Source organism: Tenrec ecaudatus, chromosome 13, assembly GCF_050624435.1.
Source record: "Tenrec ecaudatus isolate mTenEca1 chromosome 13, mTenEca1.hap1, whole genome shotgun sequence".
Classification (NCBI taxonomy): Eukaryota; Metazoa; Chordata; class Mammalia; order Afrosoricida; family Tenrecidae; genus Tenrec; species Tenrec ecaudatus.
The window spans coordinates 102,213,851-102,236,499 of record NC_134542.1 but is presented as its reverse complement, the minus strand read 5'-3'; the positions used below and the strand labels follow the sequence as shown (position 1 = coordinate 102,236,499).

Genomic DNA, 22,649 nt, shown 5'->3' with positions numbered 1-22,649 from the left:
GACATCCAAATGGCCAAAAATAGATGAAGAATTTATCATGATTGATAGGCATCTGGGAACTACAAATTCCAATGATTGGATACCACTCTATACCAATATTTACATCCAAGATCAATAGAACAGAAAATAACCTGTAGAGAGGCCATGGAGAGATCAGTCCCCCTCATACACTGCTGGTGGGACAGTGCACACTTGCAACCAATGTAGGAAGTAAAATATCACCTTAAATAATTGTAATTAGAAATTCCACACAACCCAGAAATTCCAGTGGTGGATATATATCCCAAAGAAGTGAAAATCATAACACTAACAGACGTACACACACCCATATTCAGTGATTCACTTTTCACAATAGCAAGATGAAAACAACCTCAATTCTCATCAATAGAAGAATGGATATTGAAACGTTTACATACCTACAATGGAATACTATGCATTGCTAATATATATATATATGTATATGTATATATATGATGACATCATGAAGCATTTCATCACATGAATGGACCTGGAGAACACTATGCTGAGTGAAATTAATCAATGACAACTATATAAATATCATATGAGATCACTGTTAAAAGAAAAACAATAAGGGAAAATGTTCCTGTTCTTTTTGACCAGTATTAATTTCTTAGAATCTTACCACTTGTCGCTTGAATCCTGTGGCTGTTATAAGCACCACTTGATTTTTGAAGTGTGTAAACCATCTTCATATTTTCAAGATGCAATTTTACATTTTTGCATTTTACAAACCATTGGCCGTAATTCTAGACGCACACTTCTAATTCATGTACCTGCACATGTGACTTTTGTGAACAGAAATTTGCATGTATCCTCTGTGTTCACATGTAAACCCTCTGCTTCATATACTGCTTAAATCTGTGGTTTCAAATTACTGAAGTGAATACCAATAAAAAAACCTAGGCCACCTTCATTGGTTATACATGTTTGGAATGTAAAAAAAAGAAGAAAAACTATTAAAAATCAATAATATAAAGACTGTGAAGAAATAAACTTTAGAGACTGACAAGGGGTTGAGGGCAATGGAAGTAAGATAAATCCAAGGGCTCTTCTGTTGATGGCTGTTAACTTGGGTGTAATAGAAGATAGCAGGCCACAAGAGAGGAAAGAAATCAAGAAGGGTGAGAAGGCTAGACTATTGGTGATTTCATTAGTACTTGAAATTGTTGAATCCAAATTGAATATCTGAAACAAAAATCCCCACCTAACTTAGAATTAAAAAAATGAAAGGAAAAAAATGGAAATAGAATGTTTGATGGTTGCCAAGAGTAGTGGGGAATGATGGAGAGGGGTGCAATAGGTTTGATGATTTATATGTTCTAATTTTGGCTAAGGGGAAGACAATAAACTACAAGAGGGAGATGTAATGACACTATAAACGCACAGTGATTATGCACTGGGCTGTTAACTTCAAGGTCAGCCAATTGAAACCACCAGCCATCTCTTTCCGATCTGGTTTTCTGATTTGGAGAATCCCAGAGACAGTTCTACAGCACCCCAAAGGAAAACTATGAGTCACTATTGACTTGATGGCAGGGGAATGGTTGATAACAGTCTCTGTCATAAAATAGCAATGATTTCTCAAAGGTGAATCAGAGACATATGTAAATCACGGATGCACAAAGGGATTTGGAGCTTTCACTTAATTCTAGCCCCACTGGAGGAACAATCAGTTCTTCTGATATGGCCTTGCTTTATGCGCATCTTCATGAAGAGATCATTGAAGATATGGGTGCCATAACTAAGTGTTATGAAGAAACTAGATTGTGTTTGGCTATCAGAAAGCATAGCATCTGGGATCTTAAAAGCTTTTTTTTTTTTCAAAGAAGCAGCCATCCAAGGGATGTGTCAATTAAATCCAAAAAGAAGTTCATCCACCTCTGATCCAAGGATTGTACATAATAAAGTCCAAATTTAAAGGAGGAAATCGTATCAGTTTAAATTGTGAACACTTGGGTTGCTAAGGGCTATGGGTAGCAGTGGAAACCCAAAATCCATTTGCAGGGTCCACACATGAGTCTGGCCATTGATTAATGCCTTCTGATCACAGTCTAGGGATGTGATTATCTCTTTTATCAGACAGAGAGCACTGTGAAGTTGACTATGGCAGACGTACATAGGTCACAATGTAATGTCTTATCCGTTGATTTGACTATTTGGACCCATTTTAAAGCTATTTCAGTTAAAAAAAAAGTGAAGGGAAATACATATGGATTAAGCCCTGGTGTATCTCCTCTTGCCATGGACCAGGGAAGTGAGCAACCTTGCTATCACGCAGAATGAATTGGAAAGTGGATTGTGGCAGATGCAATTAGATTAAAATTAGCAACCCAACCTTTAATATTCCTTAGGATCAATTTAAATTTGTTCGCATTTTAATATCTTCTGCTTTCTTGTTGTTTGAGGTTCTTAATCTGTTTGACTTTGTTATTGTTTTTAATTTTTTAAATGTTTCTCTGTCTATGAAATCCAGGAGAGGTGTATCTATAGAGACAGTAATTGGATTCGTGGTCGCTTGGGGGACATGATGGAGCCCTGGTAGCATAGTGACTATGAGTTGGGCTGCAATCTATAAGTTCTGAGGAACAAAAACAGGGCTTTCTATTCCCACAGTTATAGTCTTGGAAACTCACGGAATCAGTTCTACTTGGTCCTATAGAATTATGAATGGGCATCTTCTCAATTGCAGTGAGTTTGGTTTATGGTTTTGGGGATATGGCAGGGGAGGTTGGAGTGAAATAGGGAGCAAATAAAGACGAGTACAAGAATGAGGAAAATGTTCTAAATGATTGTGGTAATGATTGTACAACTCTTCCTAATTTGAACTATTGAATTGTATGATATGTAAATTATAAGTCAATAAAACTGTTGGAAAAATTTTTAAATGATTATCTTATGTATAAAATAAATAAATATATAAAGATAAAATGCTTGCAAGCCAGGGAGCACAGATGGGGGAAGACAGATACCAGGTCAAATGAAGGTTGACAAGGAATTAGGAAGCCCGATACAAAATAGACAAGGATTTTCCCCAGAGCAGAAAGAGAAAGGTTTCTCCTTGGGCCAGTGCTCTGCATACTAACTTTCTAAATGGTGAAAAAAAAATGGAAGTTCTGTTTGTTAATGTTAAACAAATATTTGATTTTCATTATATACGATACCACTTTGGTATCAGTCAGACCAGAGTTAATGGAGACATTATTATGACTGGTGCTATAATTTAGGTGCTATGCAAACCTAAATGATGTTGATTCTAAACAATTTTGCAATATTAAGTGAAATTAAAGCTGAATTATGACTTTGTTATTGTCTTTATTTGGAGATGAATTGTGGCTAAAGAGATGTGGGTAAGTCCCCAATCCACAAGAGATTGACTGTAATGATCAGTTTTAACTGACAATTTGATGAGCCTACCCTCTCCACTTATCAAAACACTAGGTGTTCCTATATAGAAATTTTATAGATATAATTAGAATCTTTACTAGAGTGAGCTTAATTAAGGGAGATTACCTTAAATAATCTGTCTGGGTTTATTCAAACAGCTGAAAGGTTTCGGGAACAGAGGAAGAAATATCACATGAACACTTCATCTTCAATTTATGTCCAAGAGTTCCAGTCTGCTTTTCCTGCAGTTCAGATCGTGCACACCGCGTCTAGCCAGTTCTCACAATTATGTAAGGTAATTCCTTGCAATGACTCTCCTAATGTGTATTTCCTACTGGTTTTATTTCCTTCTGGGGCATTTACTCATGTAAATTTTTACTATCATCATTTTTATTCCTCTCTATTAATAAGAATGTTCGAGTCCATTTCAGTCAGTCTCTTTATTGACTCTAATTGCGACACTGCTGTGAATCACCATTGATTCCTTGGCCCTTTCCCAACCATCTCTAGCTATCTAGATCCAACTCACTGTCATTCGACTGGATTCATCCCATATCTACAACTACCGAAAGATCCTTCCTCCCCACTCCCCCAACACTCCCTGCCACAGGTCTCATCTGTTCCTCCTTAACTGTTGCCTCTATTTTGACTTTTTGTCTATATAAAATTTTATAGTGTTTTCACAGTACAATTCCCACACCCTGTGATTTTAAAGTAATTGAGAAACCAGAGCACAGATCAGGCATATTTCACAGTTCAGAGTTTTTATTAGACACGGAGCAGATACTTATTTACATATACCTGTTGTGGGTTGATGAGGGATCTGAAGATAGGAGAGAATTACAAAAATAGGTGCTGAATGAAAATCAATACCTTAGTGATACCAAACATAACTACTGAAAATAAAGTGAGGATTCAATTATGTTTGTGTCTTGGGGATCAAATATGCCTGTTTGAACATGTGACCTTTAGTGCTTAACAACTGTGCAGCTAACACTGAGCTGCTGCACAATAAGGGATCCTGGCATGGTAAGTATTATTATATGCTAATTAATATCAATAAATTATATTACTATCTTTGACTGTTATCCCCTACTTATGCTTTGAATTCAAAGGAGAAAACAATGGTGAGGCCCTTTCCTTGGGGAAATTCTACGAAACCCTGAGAGAAAGACTTCAATAGTTGGCTTACTCACCCTAAAAAGGAAAACATGAAGAAGGGATAGTCCACCTTTTATGGGAAAATCAGGGATGAATTTTCCAGTGAGAGTAGGGGATATTAAGAATATTCATTTGAAGAAAGATGCAGAAAACATCATTATGTAAAATGGTTGCTTCCTCCCTGCCCCCTGCACCCCCCAACTATCATGACCCCAGTTCTACCTTACAAATCTGGCTAGACCAGAGCATGCACACTGGTACAGAAAAGAGCTCTCGACATAACATTGCAGTGAACGACATATTTTACCCCACCCCTTACAAATCCAGAGTGATGAACAACAGAAACCTGGGTGAAGGGAGACAGCCCATGACGTAAGATACGGAAATAATAACAGTTTATAATTTATCAAGGGGTCATGAGAGTGGGGGTGGGGGAGGGAGGAAAATAGTGAGGAGCTGATACCAAGGGCTTAGGTAGAAAGAAAATGGTTTTAAAAGGGTGATGGCAACATATGGACAAATGTCTTTGACACAATGAATGTATGGATTGCTATAAGAGTAAAAGCCCTCAATAAAATGATTTATTTTAAAGAAGAAAAATTTAAAAGGTCACTTCCCAACATAAAACACAGTATTTATCCATAAAAGACCAAGAAAAGTCCCTCTGTCGAGGAGTTGGCCAGCAAAGTAAGTGTGGAACATCTCTACTGACACGAAAGCCGATGCTGTCAGTAGGATTTCTATTCAATCGGCATGAACTTCTAAGCATAGATAGTGTTTTCCCTATACTTCAAGACAAGAAAGCACAAGTTTAGGGAAGTGTGGATTTTCCATGATCACTGGATTAGTAATTGTCAGAACCTGGAATTCACCTGTCTAATCTTCAAAAATAATTAAATTTAATCTTCAAGAACAATTATGATTTCATTACTGTTTGATTTCTATGAAAAGTAAAATACCAATTTTCTATTTCTATGGACCATCTCCTAGTGGAAAGATTTGATTGCACATTACCAAAGACTGTCATATTAAAAACTCAAGAGCACAAATTTTTGTTCCTATGGCTTTTTCATTTCAGACATATCTTGTCTGCACGTGACATGACAGTTATTCCATCAAATTCCCATTTGCACTATATAAAGTAACGGAATAAGATGTTAGCAGATAAAGACATCAAAGTGATCAGGGAGCCAGGTGTGATGAAATGATTGCCATAGTCTGTGTCATTACATTAAATGCTAGATGGAAATTTTCACTGCTGAAAGTTCATGTTCTCAAATCTTCCAGTGACAGACTAATACACTCAGTTACATGTTCTGCTTGGATGGTGGCTGACTTTATTTCTTTCTAATATCTTGTCTGCTGACCTATCCCAAAGTGCTATTTATGTTGGTATGTTAAAATAGGCACTGCATCTATGTCAATGGAAGGATGATTTACAAGACAGTTTTAAAGTCAATGACAGTTTGATAGGAGATCTTTAAGAATGATCGTTCCAATTCCAAGCAAGAGCCTCGGATTTTTTAAATGAAATTAGAAACAGAAAGTTTCTCCGTATGGTGACCAAAGAGAAAACTTAGCAGTGCTGTGTGATATTTGCAAATTTATTTTATTTGGCTTTCTAACAGGATCAAATACATAAAAGTACATTTCAAGGGAGTGCTACAGATTCCTCATTCAGCAATTCACGTCAAAAGGTTAGGGAATATTCCAATAGTCTATTTAGATAATTTACTGAAGCACTGATTGTGAGATGGCCTACAATAAGTGAAATTGCAAAACTAGACTCACCTTGGTATACTATAGAAGGAAGTAGCCACAGGCTTGGGGAAATTGGCCTGTTACAGGGATGTATCAAGACAGACCCATAAATCCACACATAAAGCCCCTGAAGACATACCTTTAACCAGAGCAGTGATGAACATATGTGTTAAGGGATCTCCAATATCTCAGAAGACGGCTATAATTATAATTTTATGTTAGGTAGGTTTGTCAGTGGAAACTGCCCTAATTAATTTAAGACGTGTAACTGCGTTGGGGCTGATTCGTTCTCTTGGTAGTAGGGGCCAAGTGACAGCACTTAATCAATTAAGGGAAGGTGAGTGTACTTATCATCATGGACAGAGAGTCAAAGTGGAAATCAGAATAGTATGACTCATATGGCCGTATGACCTTGGTGAAGTATGCAGGGTGCCCCTGGGCGTGAATTACATGGGACACTTATTAAACATTTACTTGATCTGTGTAAGTGGAAAAAGTCTAGATCAGTTGAAAGGCACTCTATAACTCATATCGCCAGAACACAGAGTTGCAACCAGTCAATCATTTCCCAGACTTGAGCCAGTTTACAAAAGCACAATCGGTTGAGTTAAAGGGTAAGCTGGGTCCTTTGAAGGAAGGACCCACCAAAGATTGATATTGGTAGTCTTCTTCCCAGCCTTACCCAAAGGGATCTACAGCCTTTTACAAGATTGATTGTGTATGTGGGGAAATGAAATAATCAAATTTTGGGAGAATTACTGGACAATGGCTCTACAGTGAATCAAATTTGGGGATAATTACTGGACAATGGCTCTGAAGTGACACTAATTCCAGAAGACTCAAAACATTTGAAGCCCCAAGAGAGAGTAAGGAGCAGAGGTCAAGTTATTAATGGACTGTCAGCTCAGATTTGTCTCACAGTGAGACCAGCTGGCATCTGAATCCATTCTGTAGAAATGCTCCCAGTTCCATAAAACATAATTGGAAAAGACATACTCAGCAACTATTAAAGCAGCTTTGATTCCATTGGACTGGAAATTAAGAATACCTCCTGTTCATTTTGGTCCCCTCAGGCCTCTAGGTCATTGGGCACAGAGCGGTATTACTATAGTGAGTGGTGGGTTATTGATTCTGATTACCAAGGAGAAACTGGATTGGGAATACATAATGTTGGAAAAAAGAATATGGCTGGAATCCAGATTTCTTATGAATTACTTATTTCTTCTTTGTATGTATGCATAAAATATTTTCTCACTTATTCAATTTTAATCAAAATGTAGTCAGCACATTTTTGATTGTATATATGTTAATTGTGCCATGTTAGGCACTAGTATAACTTTATATTGGGGGATTGCTTATGGTTTAAAGAAATATAGTCATGACTCCTCAATTAATCCCCAGACTTGAGCCAGTTTATAGAAACCAAACTTCTTAAGTGAAGGGGAAGCTGTTCTTCTGTTGAGTTTTTTGACATCATTTCTTACATTTACCTTAGTTACTCTATGATTAAAAGCAAATTTCAGAGTCTCTAATGATAACTGTTTTTATCTTATTTTCCTTTTCAGTCTTTTTAGTAACCTTTTAATTTCTTCTTGTATGATGTTCTTGATGTCACCCCACAGGTCATTAGGTGTGTTAGTCTGGGCAAACAAGAGAAACAAATCCATAGAAACTCATATGTGTATAAGAGAGAGGTTTATATAAAGGGTAACTGTTCACAAGGAAGCATGTCAACCCAGTCCAGTCCAATATCATAAGTCCAGTATTAGCCTGTATGTCCAATACCAATCTATGAAATACTCTTCAGACTCACAATACACATGTGATGATGCCAAATGCAGGATGATCACAGGCCAGTGGGTGAAAAGTCTTGTGGACCCAGTGGTGGTATAAGCATCTCAGTGCTGGCAGGGGTCCCTACTTGGCTTCAGAGGTCTGGTTGCATCAGAGTAGGTCCATGTGGCTCCTCCACCCCAGGGTAGTAGGGTAGTTTCATGTGTCTTGTCTGCTGCAATGTCTCCCAGGGAGTTAGCAGAGAGAGAGAGAGAGGCGTCTCCCGCTTCCAAAGAGCAAATACCAGAGTTCCCAGAATTCTCAGGAGAAGGCCATGCCAACACAGAGGCCTCATTGGCTATGACCTGATTGAAAGACTAGACTCCACCCCTTCACTTTTAATCCTCTCAGGTCCCAAATTGACACCAGATTATGTAACTACCACATTAGGTCTTCTTTCATTAGTGTTTAGTGCCTCAATCTGTTCTTGAGGTGTTGAAATTCAGGAAAAACAGATTCAAGGTTGTATTTTGGATCTCATGGATTTGTTTTAATTTTATTCAGCTTCAACCTGAACTTACATATGACATACATGATGGTTTGCCTCACAGTCAGTCCCTGGTCTGGTTTTAGCTGCTGATAAAAACTGCTGTTGAAAAAAAGTAGTTGTGATGCAGAAGTCATTGTGTTGTAAAATTCTATCCTGCGCTCTCCACCTTCACTCTTATTACGAAGACCATATTTTCCAACTACTGTTCTTGCCTCTTTGTTTCCAGCTTTTGTATTCCAGAAGTTAATAACTATCAGTGCACCTTAATTGCATGTTTTATCTATTTCAGACGAAGATGTTGGTAAAGTTCTTCAATTATTTTGGGGGGGGGTGTGGAATGGAGGGGGCTGTTCGTTTGTTTGAAGTGAACATGTTTGTCACTAAAGATTCCAAGTCCCTTTCAGTTTGACTTTTCCTGATCACTTTTTTTTAAGCCACTCAGACTACTATTTCTGTTTGAGGGATAAGGAATCTGGAGGGATTCTTGTTTGTTTTGCTTTATTTTTTTTTTAAAGAAACACAATATTTACATAGCCAATCTCAAGAAATGAAATAAACAATATTGTATCGCACCCTTCATATATAAAGTTTTTATTTCCTCCCTTATTCCCCCTCCCCTCTGAATAACCCATCTCTCCCTTCTCCCTGATCCTGCGCCTGTCCTCAGCATCCTGTGGTCACCAAAGTGCTGTCTACTGGTGCTTAAACCACGTTTCTTCTTTTGTTTTTCCTTATAATAAAGGCATTGTTAAATATTTATCTCTGTCGATTTATTGTTTGGTAAACGTAATGTTCTCTATTTTGTTAATGTCTTGTGGTGTTTAAGAGAGTTGTCACTGTTTTCTATTGGCACAAAATATTCCATAATATGAATGTACCCTAGCTTATCTATTCCTCTATAATTTGGGGTTTTGATTGCTTCCATGGTTTTGCTATTATAGATATTGCTGCAATGAACATAGGTACGCTTATGCTTGATCATGCTGAAGTCTTGATTTCTTTAGCATACATACCCAGTAGTAAGATTGCTGGATATAAGGTGCTTGGGTTTCAATCTGTTTAAGGAAGTGCCATGCTGATTTCCACAGTGATTGTACAATTTTACTGTCCCACCCAAAATATAAAAGCATTCCTATTTCTCTGTACCTTCTCCAGCATTTATTTTTTTATGTTTCATTGAATTTTTCCAAAAATTCCAGTGTGAGGTAATATCTCATATTTGCTTTAATTTGTACTTCTCTTACTGTTAATGATGATTATTCCTAAATATGTTATCTTTTGTGTAGTTATCAAAAATAGTATTGTTCTATTGATATGATCTTAGGTATCATAATCCTTAATATACAAGAATCCAACTCATTTTTGTCTGTTGATCTTTTAGCCTGCTGTTGCCAAATTTTCAATTAGTGCAAGCATTGTTTAATTGAATCTTTGTATATATATATATATATATTCTGTCAATAAAGATAGTTTTATTTCTTCACTGTCTACATGGATACCTTTAACACCCTTTGATGTGCTATGGCTCTATCAAAAACACCCAGGACTAAATTAAGTAAAAATGGCAATTATTTGTTCTTTAGTTCTCATTCAAAGAAGAAATTATTTCAATTTCTCTCCATTCAGAGAGATGCAGGCTATTGGTTTTAATTATATGGCTTTTATTATGTTGAGAAATTTCCTTTTACACCTATTTTGTTGAGTGTTTTTATCAAGAATGGATGCTGAATTTTATCAGATGCCTCTTTTTGAATCTATTAATATAATCAGATAATTCTCCTTTGTTTTTGTTTATGTAATGAATATATTGATTGCTTTTCTAAAATTAAACCATCCTTGTATATTTGGTGTGAATCCTATTGGGTCATAATGTATTATATTTTTTGATGCCTAGTTGAATTCTGTTGGCTAGGATTTTATTAAAGACCTTGGAGTCTATATTTGTGATACAGATTTTTAATTTTGATGATGTCTTTGCCTTGTTTAGCTAACAGAGTCATAATTCTTTATAAAATGAATTTGGTAATATATTGTCCATTTGAATATTGTGAGATGCTATTAATTGTTCTCTAATTAGTAAAATTTCAGAGTTTTTTGTGTAGCATTCTGTATTAATTTAGGTAGATAATGAATTTTTAGAAATTTATCCATTTCTTCTAGGTTTTCAAATTTGCTAGAATACACTTTTTCAAAATATTGTGTGATTTTTAAAAATCTCATTTGATTCTGTTATATTGTCATGCAGTTAATTCAAATTTGTTTTTTGTTTCTTTTCTTCTGTTAGGTTTGTCAGTGGCTTATCCATTTCGTTAATCTTTTCAAAGAACCAACTTCTTGTCTTATTAATGTTTTCTATAAACTCTCCGGTCTCTTGCTCTCTGATGGTCAAACCAGTTGCGGCTGCCTTAACTAGTTCTCTACGTCAGCTGTCAAGGTTCACTTCCTATGAGACATCTCTGAGGAGAAGCCACATGGACCTACCCCAATGCAGCCCTGGATGCTGGAGAAGCCGTGTGGAGATCCCTACCAGTGCTGAGGTGCTTACATGCTCACTGATTCGGCTTTCCTCCTGAAGTCGGTGTTATTGCATTTACTTAGTGAGTTTGAGGACTTTGTAGATCAATGTCAGACATATGGGCTAATGTCAGACTTATGGGCTTGGACTGGACTGTGTTGAGATGCTTAATTTACAATTACCTTTTATATAAAATGATTTCTTATAAAATATGAGTGTTTATGAATTTTCTTCTTTAGTCTACTTAGACTGACACAGGTGTTTAGAATTTTGAACCAAAGTCAAATGATGTCCAGATCCATGGCTCTGTGATAGCAGGCATCTGATTCATCACACTAGAGGTTTTCAGCCTTACGTCCCAGGGAGTATTTCAGCTCCTTTAGTGTGCTGGTATCTCCTAGTGATGTCTATGAAGGATGTTTGGCGCCTTGAAGGACAGTCTACAGTTCCCTTGTCTGTAGCATGCAGCCTGGATCACCACAGACTGGAAAGTGACTGGCTTCAAAGTGTCCAGTTAGGCACATGATATAAGACAGTCTCGCATTCAGGGTCTATATCAGTAATGTTAAATGATTTTTCCCACGTGCAGATTGTCCCATTTAGTTTACTCATCACCAGATGTGTGTGTGTCTTGTTTTATTGTTGTTTGTGTTCATGAGGATGGTTTCTTTATTCCAGTTATATATATGTATGGATTGCATTTGTTTACAGATTTTTAAATCATTTACTTTATCGCTATTTGTGATAGTTAGGTTTTATGTCAACTTGGAATGGCCAGGATTCTCTGTGGGTTGGCAATAAACCCTCCTCCATAAGGTTCAGGTCACAGCTTGATGACATCTTCTTGTGGGTGTGACCTACTCTCTAATATTTCTAAAGGAGATGATGGGGAGAATTATTTTTGTCTCTCCTTCTTGCTGGCATGGATCCTGCATCTGGTTTTTTGAGATGTTTACCACCAGCCTGAAATTTTGCCTACTAATCATGGGAGTTATCAGTGACCTGCCATGACATCTGCTCTGTCATGCCAAATCCTATCTGCCTCAATAAGCCTCTAATCTTCTGGCTCCCTAGCTTTAGGACCCCCAATAAATCGGGAAAAGCCACCAGTGTAACATCTGATAACCAAACTCTACTTAAAGGCTTCTACAACAGTGTGTATCATTTTCTTGATATAAATTTTGTTTTTATATGTGTTACTGGATTTAGTTCCCTAGAAAATCAAGCCTACAACACTGTTGCTTTAGTGTTTACTGAAACTTTATCATTTTCCTCTTTTATTTTGGTGAGAATATTTATTAGTTATTTTGAAGTTCAAAGACATCTTATTATTATATTTTGAAGTTTAAAACCATTGCTGCTGTTGATACTGTCTTTTCCATGATAAGTTTTACAACTACACCATGTACTCCCATTCTTGCTATTTAGTTGTCATAATTGATAAACTGATGACTCTATTTTCAGCGCAGTGGGTTCATTTTTATACTCTTTAAGGCTTTACTTCTATACATGGCTAATTATCTGGGTGATGTTTGGATGTTGTTTATTGTCTGTCTCTGGCAGTTCTCTCTCCAATACACTCCCTTTAATATATATTTTTTAAAAATTAGTCTGTTTTTGACAACTCCCTTAATTTCTACTTATTTGCAATTTCCATCATATTTGTGGGATCATTTTATTGGTTATTTTTCTTTCATTCTTTCAGGCAACTCATTTATTTCTTACTGGTTTGAGTTCTGCCAAAAAAATTAGAATTTAATTTTATTGATTGTCCTTTTTAGGTAAGTTTTTGTTTTACTGAGTTGCTTTCAGGTTTATTTCTTATTACTTGGCTCTGCAAAGTTTGACCATAGTGTGATTTGGCATCTTTCTTTTGAGGCCTATTATCTTTAGAGTTTGCTGAGTTTTGTGAATAAATATATTTGCATCTTCAATGATAATAGGGGACTTTTCTTCCAACAACTCTTTTCTATGTTTCATTTATTTATTTCTCTTCCCATTCTGTAATTCCAGTCACATGTAAGTTATTCCTCTTGATGATATACCACATGATTTTATACTTTATTTTGCCTTATGTTTTTTATTGCTACTTTAAAAATACTATGATATTTTTCTTCAGTTTCACAGTTCTTTCTCCAACTGATTAGCTTTAGTTCCTTGATCCCCACTGTGCTCTTGATTTATGAATTTTTAGAACAAATCACCTGTATTTGGATTTTCAGTTTTGTAAGAACTTCTGATAGTTCATCAATGTTTGTCAGCTAATCCATACACTGGTTTCCTGGATTCTTTTAGAGCTTTGCCTGTATTTTAACTTGATTTTGTCTGTGCTCACCTTGAACTCTTATTAGAGTACAGAAAAGTCCTAAGTGTACATATTTTCAATCTCTTATAAGGTAGTGCATACCTCTAAAGAAATGCCGTCATTTGTTAACTCACCTTGTCTCAGATATATTGTGACATTATTTGATTAATTTGTAGACTTCATGTTGGTGCAGTTCAACTGGGTGTGCTATTTTGGTTCCCATTTTGGAAATACCAGGACACTCACCACCTGTGCCGGGTAGATTTTGTAGTGAGTGGGGGTGGGGGCATGAGTCTCTGATTTCTCTGGTAATACGGAGCAGCTGAGGGCAGACTATGCAAGATGTTGAATGTCCTATGCCATCAATCCAGTGGTGCTTGAATAAATGGTGGCACAGATCCACTGTGTGGGACCATAAGTGTGGTGTGTATGACTCTAGTAGAGTCCCTGACTCCTGACTACTTGGGAAATATAGAAAAAGAGAGTGAGAACATTAGGCAAAACAAAATAAAATCAAACAAACCCTAAGAAAAAGAGGATTAAAAAAGGGTGGAGAGAAGAAAGACCTAAGAAGAAATTTCAAAAGGGAAAAGGGAAAAAATAGTGACAGAGACGTGACATAAAAAATAGCTGTAAAATATGGTTACCATGGGCACGCAACACCACTGAATGCAGAGGTCAGGAGCGGGCACTACCGAAGGAGGGCTGGGCTGCACTGAGTGTTGCGGCAGAACACCAGCGATGCGGATTCAAAATTTTAAAGGTTGGTGGAAAGGAAGAGGAGGAAAAGAAAACAAAAAGGTAAAAAGAACAAAATGATGAGAAAGGAAGAACTAAGAAGAAATGAAAGAAGTGAAAAGTGGCCCAGTGCTGACATAAGCATTAGCCATGGAAAACAGCGCAGGGAGACTTCCTGTCACGTGGAACGCCAACTGCTGTGCAAGGAGGAGGACAGTGACCTGTGAGTAGTGAGTACTGCTGGATTCATAGGCTGTGATGGGGAAAACACCCAATCCCAGGGCTAAAAAATAAAAGGACGGGTAAAGCAAGGGGGGGGGGAGAGAAAACAAGGATGTGGGGAAATTAATAAGAACTATTAAAATTAGGGTACAAGTAGCAAAGTACTGGCAGTGTATGGGGTTGACTTGGTGGGTGGGGGACATACTTAGGGTTATCAAGCAGTTGTGAAGAATAAGGATGAGACCACAGATCTCCAGTCATTTACACTAATGTAATTCTGGATGAGCAGAGATGCTTATCTAGTTCTTGCTCTGAGCAGAACTCTGCTTGTAATAATTCAAAATAACCATGCTGCTTGGGTTGATAGTTAACCAACCCCCTGTGTCTCCATGATCAATTTTCCCTCAGTTTTGTCTTCTCCTTGCTTTATGGCTTTATTTTTTTTTCCTTTGAAGCTCCAGGATCTTGAATTGTCATCCATAGCCATTTCATGTGGTTACTTGTTTTTTTATTTTATTTTAGGGGGTATCTCCTAGTCTGTTATCTTGGATTCCCCTTCTCTCTCTCTCTCTCTCTCTCTTTTTCCACCCACTATATTTTAATCTCAAATCAAACCAATTCTTGCCTTTGAAGGCTATCATTCCCCAGTAATGATAGACAGTCATCAATCCCAACAATGTTTTGGTTCTGTCAGAATCCATGGAAGATTGCATGGCACCCCCTCTGGATGTTGCGTGTGGTCATGGGACATTATTGGAATAAAGTAGGCATTATTTGAAATGTGACTGGAAGTAATATATGTAATAGCTGCCATTTCATACTAGAAGCTGTTAAAATTCAGCAAATACTTCCTTGAGCTTCTTTCATCTTTTCATGGAGATATTCCAGGCAACAAGGTTTTCTGTTAGAATGGGACTCAGAATGAGAATAACAGGAAAGTGCACTCAGACACGATGTGATGGTCATGTAACATTATAGTATGACAGCTATTTGATACTTAAACACCTGAGCGATAGGATTTTTTTCTTACATTAGCATAATTTAGCTCATCCAGATAATGCCATTGACTTTTTTAAAAATGCTGCTGGTGTCTAGCAGCATCGTTGCTTTATTTCACATCAAACTAATATAACTGCATTGAACATGTATAATTTTCAGCCAATTTTCCTAATAACTATGAACTCCACAAAGATATGGTTTGTATCTATCTATCTTCCCACCGTGGCAACCAAAGAATCTGGCATATAGTATCCTCTCAAGAAACACTTCTTCAGGGAGTGAATTGAAATTGTCAATCACATTCTGAAGAAATACTGACGTTATTGTGTGAGGTTAAGCATGTGTCTTCCCCATCCAGCTGTGAACACACCACAAATCCACTTACAGTTATGGCAAGTGGCCCCTGTGTAGCCCGTGTCACTGCAGTTACAGTAGAAGGTATCCCAGGACTGGGAGCAGCTTCCTCCATGTTCACAGTAGTTTGTCAGGCACCTAATGCGAAATAATGCAAGACAAAACCAATGCGACAGTTAGTCAAAATAAACAGAAAATTTAAGTGTCTTACATCGATTTGTTATATTCCTATAGCTAAGTCAGACTTGGATGCCATCAAAATATCACTATATTATTGCTCTATAATATTGCTCTAAGAGGAGGGTCCACATACACCAGTACAAGGAGCATGCCAGAGGAAATTTAGGTAATTAATTTGGGCACTTAAAAGGACAACATGAGAAGAAAAAGCCAAATATTATTATGAAATGTACAAAGACCTAGAATTAGGAAACCCAAAGGGAAGAATGAGCTGAGCATATCTGAAACTGAAAGAACTCAAGAAAAAAGTTCAAGCACCAAGTTGATTATTTAGTTGTGTTTCATTGACTATGAAAAGGCATTCGACTGTGTGGACAGCCTTGAGAAGAATGGGAATTCCAGAATACTGTATTGTGCTCTTGCAGCACCTGTAAGCGGATCACGAGGCTGTCATGTGACCAGAAGAAGGGAATGCTGTATGATTATAAATCAAGAAGGATGCGTATCAGGATTATACCCTCTCCCAGCACTTATTTAATTTGTATGCTGAGAAAATAACCAGAAGAGCTTATATGACTAAGAATGGACTTTAGGATTGGAGGAAGACTTATTAACAACCTGAAATATGCAGATGATGCAACATTGCTTGGGGAAAGTGAGGGGGACTTGAAGCATTTGCTAATGAAGATCAAAGATTGCAACTTTCAGTCTGGATAATAATTCAAGGCAAAGAAGACTCAAATCCTCACAACTGGACCAACAGGTAGTATCACGATAAGGAGCAAAAAGGTTAAAGTTTACAAGGAGTTCTTCTTGCTTGAATCTACAATCAATGCTCATGCAAGCATCAGTCAAGAGATCAAAGAGGCTGTGTATTGGGTAAATCTGCTGCATAAAACCTCTTCAGAGAGTTAGAAATGAAGGACACTACTTTTAGGACTAAATTGTGCCTGACCCAAGCCATGGGATTTTCTATTACCTTCTAAGAATGTGAGAGTTAGGCATTGAATGCTGACGGCTGAAGAAAAAAATTGATGCATCTGAACTATGGTTTTGCCAAGAATACTAAAAGTACCATGAACTGCCAAGAAAAAATAATACAACAAAAAAACTCAGTTCTATCTTGGTATAATTATAATTAGAATACTCCTTAAAGACAAAGATGGTGAGACTTAATCTCACCTGGGGCATGTTGTCAGGAGAGGTGAGTCCCTGAAGAACATTATTCTTGGTAAATTATAGGGGCAGCAGAAAAGAAGAGGACCCTAGACAAGATGTATTGACCTAGTGGCTACAAAAAAATAGGATCATAAAAATAATTGTGAGGCTGGCCCATGACCAGGCAATGTTTCATTATGTTTTACATAAGGTCACTATGATTCAGATCAGGCTCAATGATATCTAAGAATAACAACAACAACATAACTCTGGGGTTTACATTTAGGTCTTTGATTCATTGGGATTTATTTTTGTTGTATAAGATAAGTTATATGTTCTATTTTGTTCTTCTGCAGAATAAGATCTTACTTTGCTGGTGAATTTATAAAGAAACTATATCCCATTATATATATTTTAGGCACTTCTTGAAGATCAGTTCTCTGTAGACAGATACATTTATTTCTGGGTTTCTTCCTATCTATGAACATGGAATATTCTTCCAATTATTTGGAATCTTTTAGTAGTTGTCTTTGTACAAGTCTTTTGTTTTTCTGGTTAGGTTTATTACTAAATATTTCATCCTTCCTGTAAACGGATTTGTTTTCTAGATTTTTTACAAATCTTTCCTCCTAAGTATACTAAAACCTAATAGATTTTTGCATTTTAATTTTGTATCTTTTCATGTTGCTCAATCTTTCAATTATCCCTAACAATTTCCATGTAGAATCCTTGTTTGTTTGTTTACATATAAAATCATATCATCCACAAATAGAGTTTCACTTATTCTCTACCAATTTGGAGTTCCTCAATTTCTCTTTGTTTTCTAACAGCTTTGGACAAGACTTCTAGCCCAATTTTGGCTGAAAGTGATTACAAGACACATCCTTGTCTGGTTTCCGTTCACATGGAGAATCCTTTCAGTGTGTCCCCATTGAAAAAGATGTTAGTCAGTAGTTTTGCATATATGGTCTTTATTGTGTTGAGAAATGCTCCTTCTATTCCTATTTTAACAGCAGAATATTGTCATAGGTAGTGCCAGGCTGAGCCCCTCATGTCAGAAGGCACTCAAAATATGACTGAGGAGGAGCTGCCTTCTTAGAGTCCTGAATAATGACATGGCTGGAGCAAAGTCCTCTAGACCTTCATTGCCGATGGGGAATGACTCATCATGGCTCAGAGAATCACCTTTTTGACTTGCTGATTTTGCCTATTGGTTTTCTGTTTTTTTATATACTTATTTCTATTTTAATCTTTAAGATTTTTCTCCTCATGATTGAAAGTTTATTTTGCTGATTTGTTCTAGTTTTTGAAGATACTGAGTAAAGGTTTTGAATGTATTCCTCTCTTTTAAAGTTGAATTTATTGCTTTAAATTTTCCTCTGTATACTACTTTTTATGTTTTCCCAAAAGTTTGCTCTATTGAGTTTTTATTCTTATTCTTTATAAGGAATTTTATTTCATCAATGACCTGGTTGTCTTTAAGGAGTACGTTTCTCAGATTCCAGGATTTTTTTTACCCTTGCTCTTCCTATTACTTTCTAATTTTATAGCATTGCATCCTGAGAAAATGGACTGTAACATCTCAATATTAAAAAAATTTTTTTTGCTTGCTTTGTGGTCTATTTTACAGAATGTTCCCTATGCACTTGAAAATAATGTGTACTATGTTGTTATTGGGTGAAGTGCTTTGTATAAGTCTAGGAGGTTGATTGGTGTGTGTGTATAGATAGATAGATAGATAGATAGATAGATAGATAGATAGATAGATAGATAGATAGATATAGATGTATATAGATAGATAGATAGATATTCTTCTGTCTTTATTGTGTTCCTTTCCAAATAGTGTATTAAAATCACCAACTATTTATGCATTGTCTATTGAATTAGCTATTTAATAGTTGTTTGATTAGGGAATCTTAAGGGTCTTGTGTTGGGTGTGAATATCTTTATTATAGTTATATCTTCTTGTTCTGTTGTCCTTTGAATCACTATTTAATACCCCTCTTTGTCTTTCATGATGGATTTTGCCTTTAAATCTATATTAATGGATATATATATAGTTACACTACTGCTATTGTTTTGGTTACCATAAATTTGCCTTATAGTATTCCCATATGTTGTTGTTTATTCTTTTTTTTATTGCCTGTGAGCCTACGATGTGTTTCCTGTAGGCAGCATTTTGATGGGTCTTGTTTTCTTAGCCAGTCTGCTATTCTTTGTGTCTTGAATGGTGTGTTTCATCTGTTAACATTCAAAGTCGTTATTAATATACGGGTTTGTTGCTCTCATTATGGTGTATTTTGGGGGGGGGTAAGGTTTGCGTGTTAATACTGTTTTCTTGTTTTTTTTCTGGGCTATTTTGAATATCTTTTAAGAGTCTTGAGCTCCATATGATATTGTTTGTATATTTATCTCACTCTTATGTGCATTCCAAAAGAAATTTAGGAGTTTATACATAGCATTCTCTTGTCTTCTTGCTTGTATGTTTGTTTTATTTTTCTGAGAATTCTAAAATTATTCTTATTGGTTTACCTTTTTTTAGGTACTCTCTGATTTCTTTGCCCTTGATCCAAGGGAATTTGACTATCTGATGTTACAGTGACCTCAGCGGCAGCCTTCTGCAGAGATGGCATGCTGGATAGCAGAAGCAGTGCCGCGGGATCCTAATGGCCGGGCCCCAATGGCACCCTGCATTGGGGAAATATGTGGCAGTGTAGGTGGGGCTAATGGTGGGGGAATGCTGGAAGCAGCATAGGTTTGTGGCAGCGGAACATACGATACCAGTATATTATAGTGGGAGGATCATGTGGTAGCAGCTTTAGCTGTTGGCAGGAAGCATATATTGGTAGGGGCATCCCACACAGAGCGATAGTAGCATTGACTTGTGGCAGGATTGTGAAGTAGCCATGACTTGGGAACACAGGGTAGCAACGCAGATCAGTCATGGGGGGAGGGGTTAGCATTGCCTTGACAGTGACTTCCAATGGGAGAGAAAGCAATGGCAGCTCAGGACAGGTGCGGGAGAGCACGGAGAACTACTGTTGATTTTTGGTTTTCCACCATAGTCCCTGCGGGGTTGAGGCCTTGGTCACTTAGCCTGTAAGTGGTTCTCCAAGTTTTCAGAAAGTCTGAATTTTTCTTCACATGAATCGACTCCTGATTGCTGTAGAGGGATCCCTTTTGTGCTTTTGACTTTGTAGTAATCTTGCCCAGAAGTCTGGTCATATTCTTGTAAAAAATAAGGAGTAATTACTATATTTATAGGGTGGTTTGGATATTTGATAAAATTACAGAATGTTCTATTACATTAAATGAGTATATTCATCTCTACAAATTATATTTACTTGTTTTAGTAATTTAATCTAGTTTTTCCATCTGTCTCTAAATGGGAAACATGGAGATAGTGACCGCAATTTTCTCTCTGTTTTCTCTTACCATAAAAATGTAAAACCTTTCAAAAATATATAATTGAAATTTCTACATATTTTGTTTATGATAAATCAAAAGCCTCTGGGCTTCTAATAGCTTACATCAATCTTAAGTCAATGATTATTTTTCCACCATTGCCTTTGTGTTGTTAGAGGCCCTCGAGTTAGTTCTGACTCATAGAGAGCATCTGCACAACAGAACAAAGTGCAGCATGACCCTGGGCCATTCTCTCGATTGGTCCCATGCCAGAGCCCATTGTTACGCCACTGTATCAATCCATCTCCTAGAGGATTCCCGTGTGGCTGCCCCTCCATTGAACCAAGCATGATGTCATTCTCAAGGGAGTTGTCTGGAAGATGAGGCACTGGAAGCACTCACTTGTCTAGGCCAGGAAATTCAGGAGATAGCTATGGGGGAAATTGACTGAGGAAAATTCATATTAATGCCCATTCCAAAGAAAGGTGAACCAACAGAATGCTCAAACTATAGCAAAATTTCATTGATATTGGGTACAAGTAAAAGTTTCCTAAAGACAATCCCACAACAGTTGCAGCAGTACATTGACAAGACACTGCCAGAAGCTGAGGCTGGAGTTAGAAGAGAATGTGGAACAAGGATGTCATTACTCATGTCAGATGGATCTTGGCTGAAAGCAGAGAATAACAGAAAGATGTTTATATGGGTTTTATCAACTATGCAAAGGCATTTGGCTGTGTGCATCATATGAAACTCTTGAGTGAGAAAAAGCTCATGATGACTAGCCCAAGGTCATAGAATTAGCAGACACTGGACTGGGCTTCAGATCTCTTGCTTTGAAGATGCCCTGGAGCCCCTCTTGCTACTCTGATGCCCTCCGTACTTTGATGCCCTCCTTGCTTCATCATGGCATGCATTCATCAGGAAGATCTGCTGATGTGAGTGAACATGATCTCAAGATTCGCCCTATCACCAACCTCTATTGTTTATGTAAATAGTGTCTAGTCACTTAAGAGTTTAATTGGTATAAGTCAGTCATTCACATATTGTGGTTCATAGCTGGCTGATACTCATATAATTTCTTTTTTTAAACAGCTTTTAAAATTCTATACCATAACTTAACTGATGACACTCTCCGTGTGTAGTGGTTGTGTACTGGGCTGCTAACTAAAAGATTAGAAGTTTGAAATCATCAGCCAGCTTTTCAAGAGAAGGATGAGGCTTTCTACTCCCGAAAGGATTTTCAGGCTCTGAGACTCAGGACTCACAGAGACAGTTTTAACCTGTCCTATAGGGTCACTTTAAATCAGCATTGAGTTGATGACAGTGGAAGTGAAGTCCCAGGGGGATGAGTGATAACATTGTCTAATGTAAAATGACAAGGATGTCTCTCTGGTGAACCAGAGACATATATAAACCATAGATGCATAAATGGATTTTAGAACTTGTACTTCATTCTAGCCTCAATCTAAAAGTAATTCTTTTTTGTGACATGGATCTGCTAGATGTGTGGTCTCATGAAGAGGTCACTGGAGATATGGATGCAACAGCAATGTGTGGTAAAGAAACTAGATGGTGCCCAGCTATCAGAAAGCATAGCTTGTAGGGTCTTAAAGGTTTCTTTTCAAACAAGCAGATATGATGTGAACTATGTCCCCATGGAAGGAACACAGCAACCTGTGTTCCCATGTGATCCAAGGACTGTGAATAATGAAATCTAAATCTAAATGGGAGAACAGGATCAGAGCATAAAGCAGAGGCTATGCATGACAGCCGAAGCCCAAAATCCACTCGCAGAATTCACCCATGGATTAAGGCTCTGCTGAATCTCCTCAGATCATTGTTGAAGGATTTGCATAGTCCATTAGACAGAGAGCATTGTAGACTTGATTAAGGCAGACATAGTTAGGCCAAAATGTAACATCTTATTACTTGCTCTCCCTTTGGACCTATTTTATCAGTTTTTTAAAAGTGAGGGGGAATGCATATAAATGAAGCCCCTGATGAATCCTGTCGGACTAGGGATCAAGGGTGTGAACAGCTTTGCTATCGTGCAAAATGTATAGGAAGTGCATTACTGTAGGTGCTGTTAGGTTACAATTTAGCACTCTGCCATTTAACCT

General features: G+C 37.1%; 1 protein-coding gene across 2 annotated transcripts in view; it reads right to left on the bottom strand.

The window, feature by feature from the left end:
- The window catches only part of CNTNAP5 (contactin associated protein family member 5), a 1,091,618-nt gene that overhangs the window by 399,546 nt on the left and 669,423 nt on the right, over positions 1-22,649 (bottom strand). For both annotated transcript variants that reach the window (XM_075529285.1, XM_075529286.1), the window contains exon 11: positions 15,815-15,921. In XM_075529285.1, the coding sequence (XP_075385400.1) occupies positions 15,815-15,921 (107 nt within the window). The remainder of the gene's footprint in view (positions 1-15,814; positions 15,922-22,649) is intronic.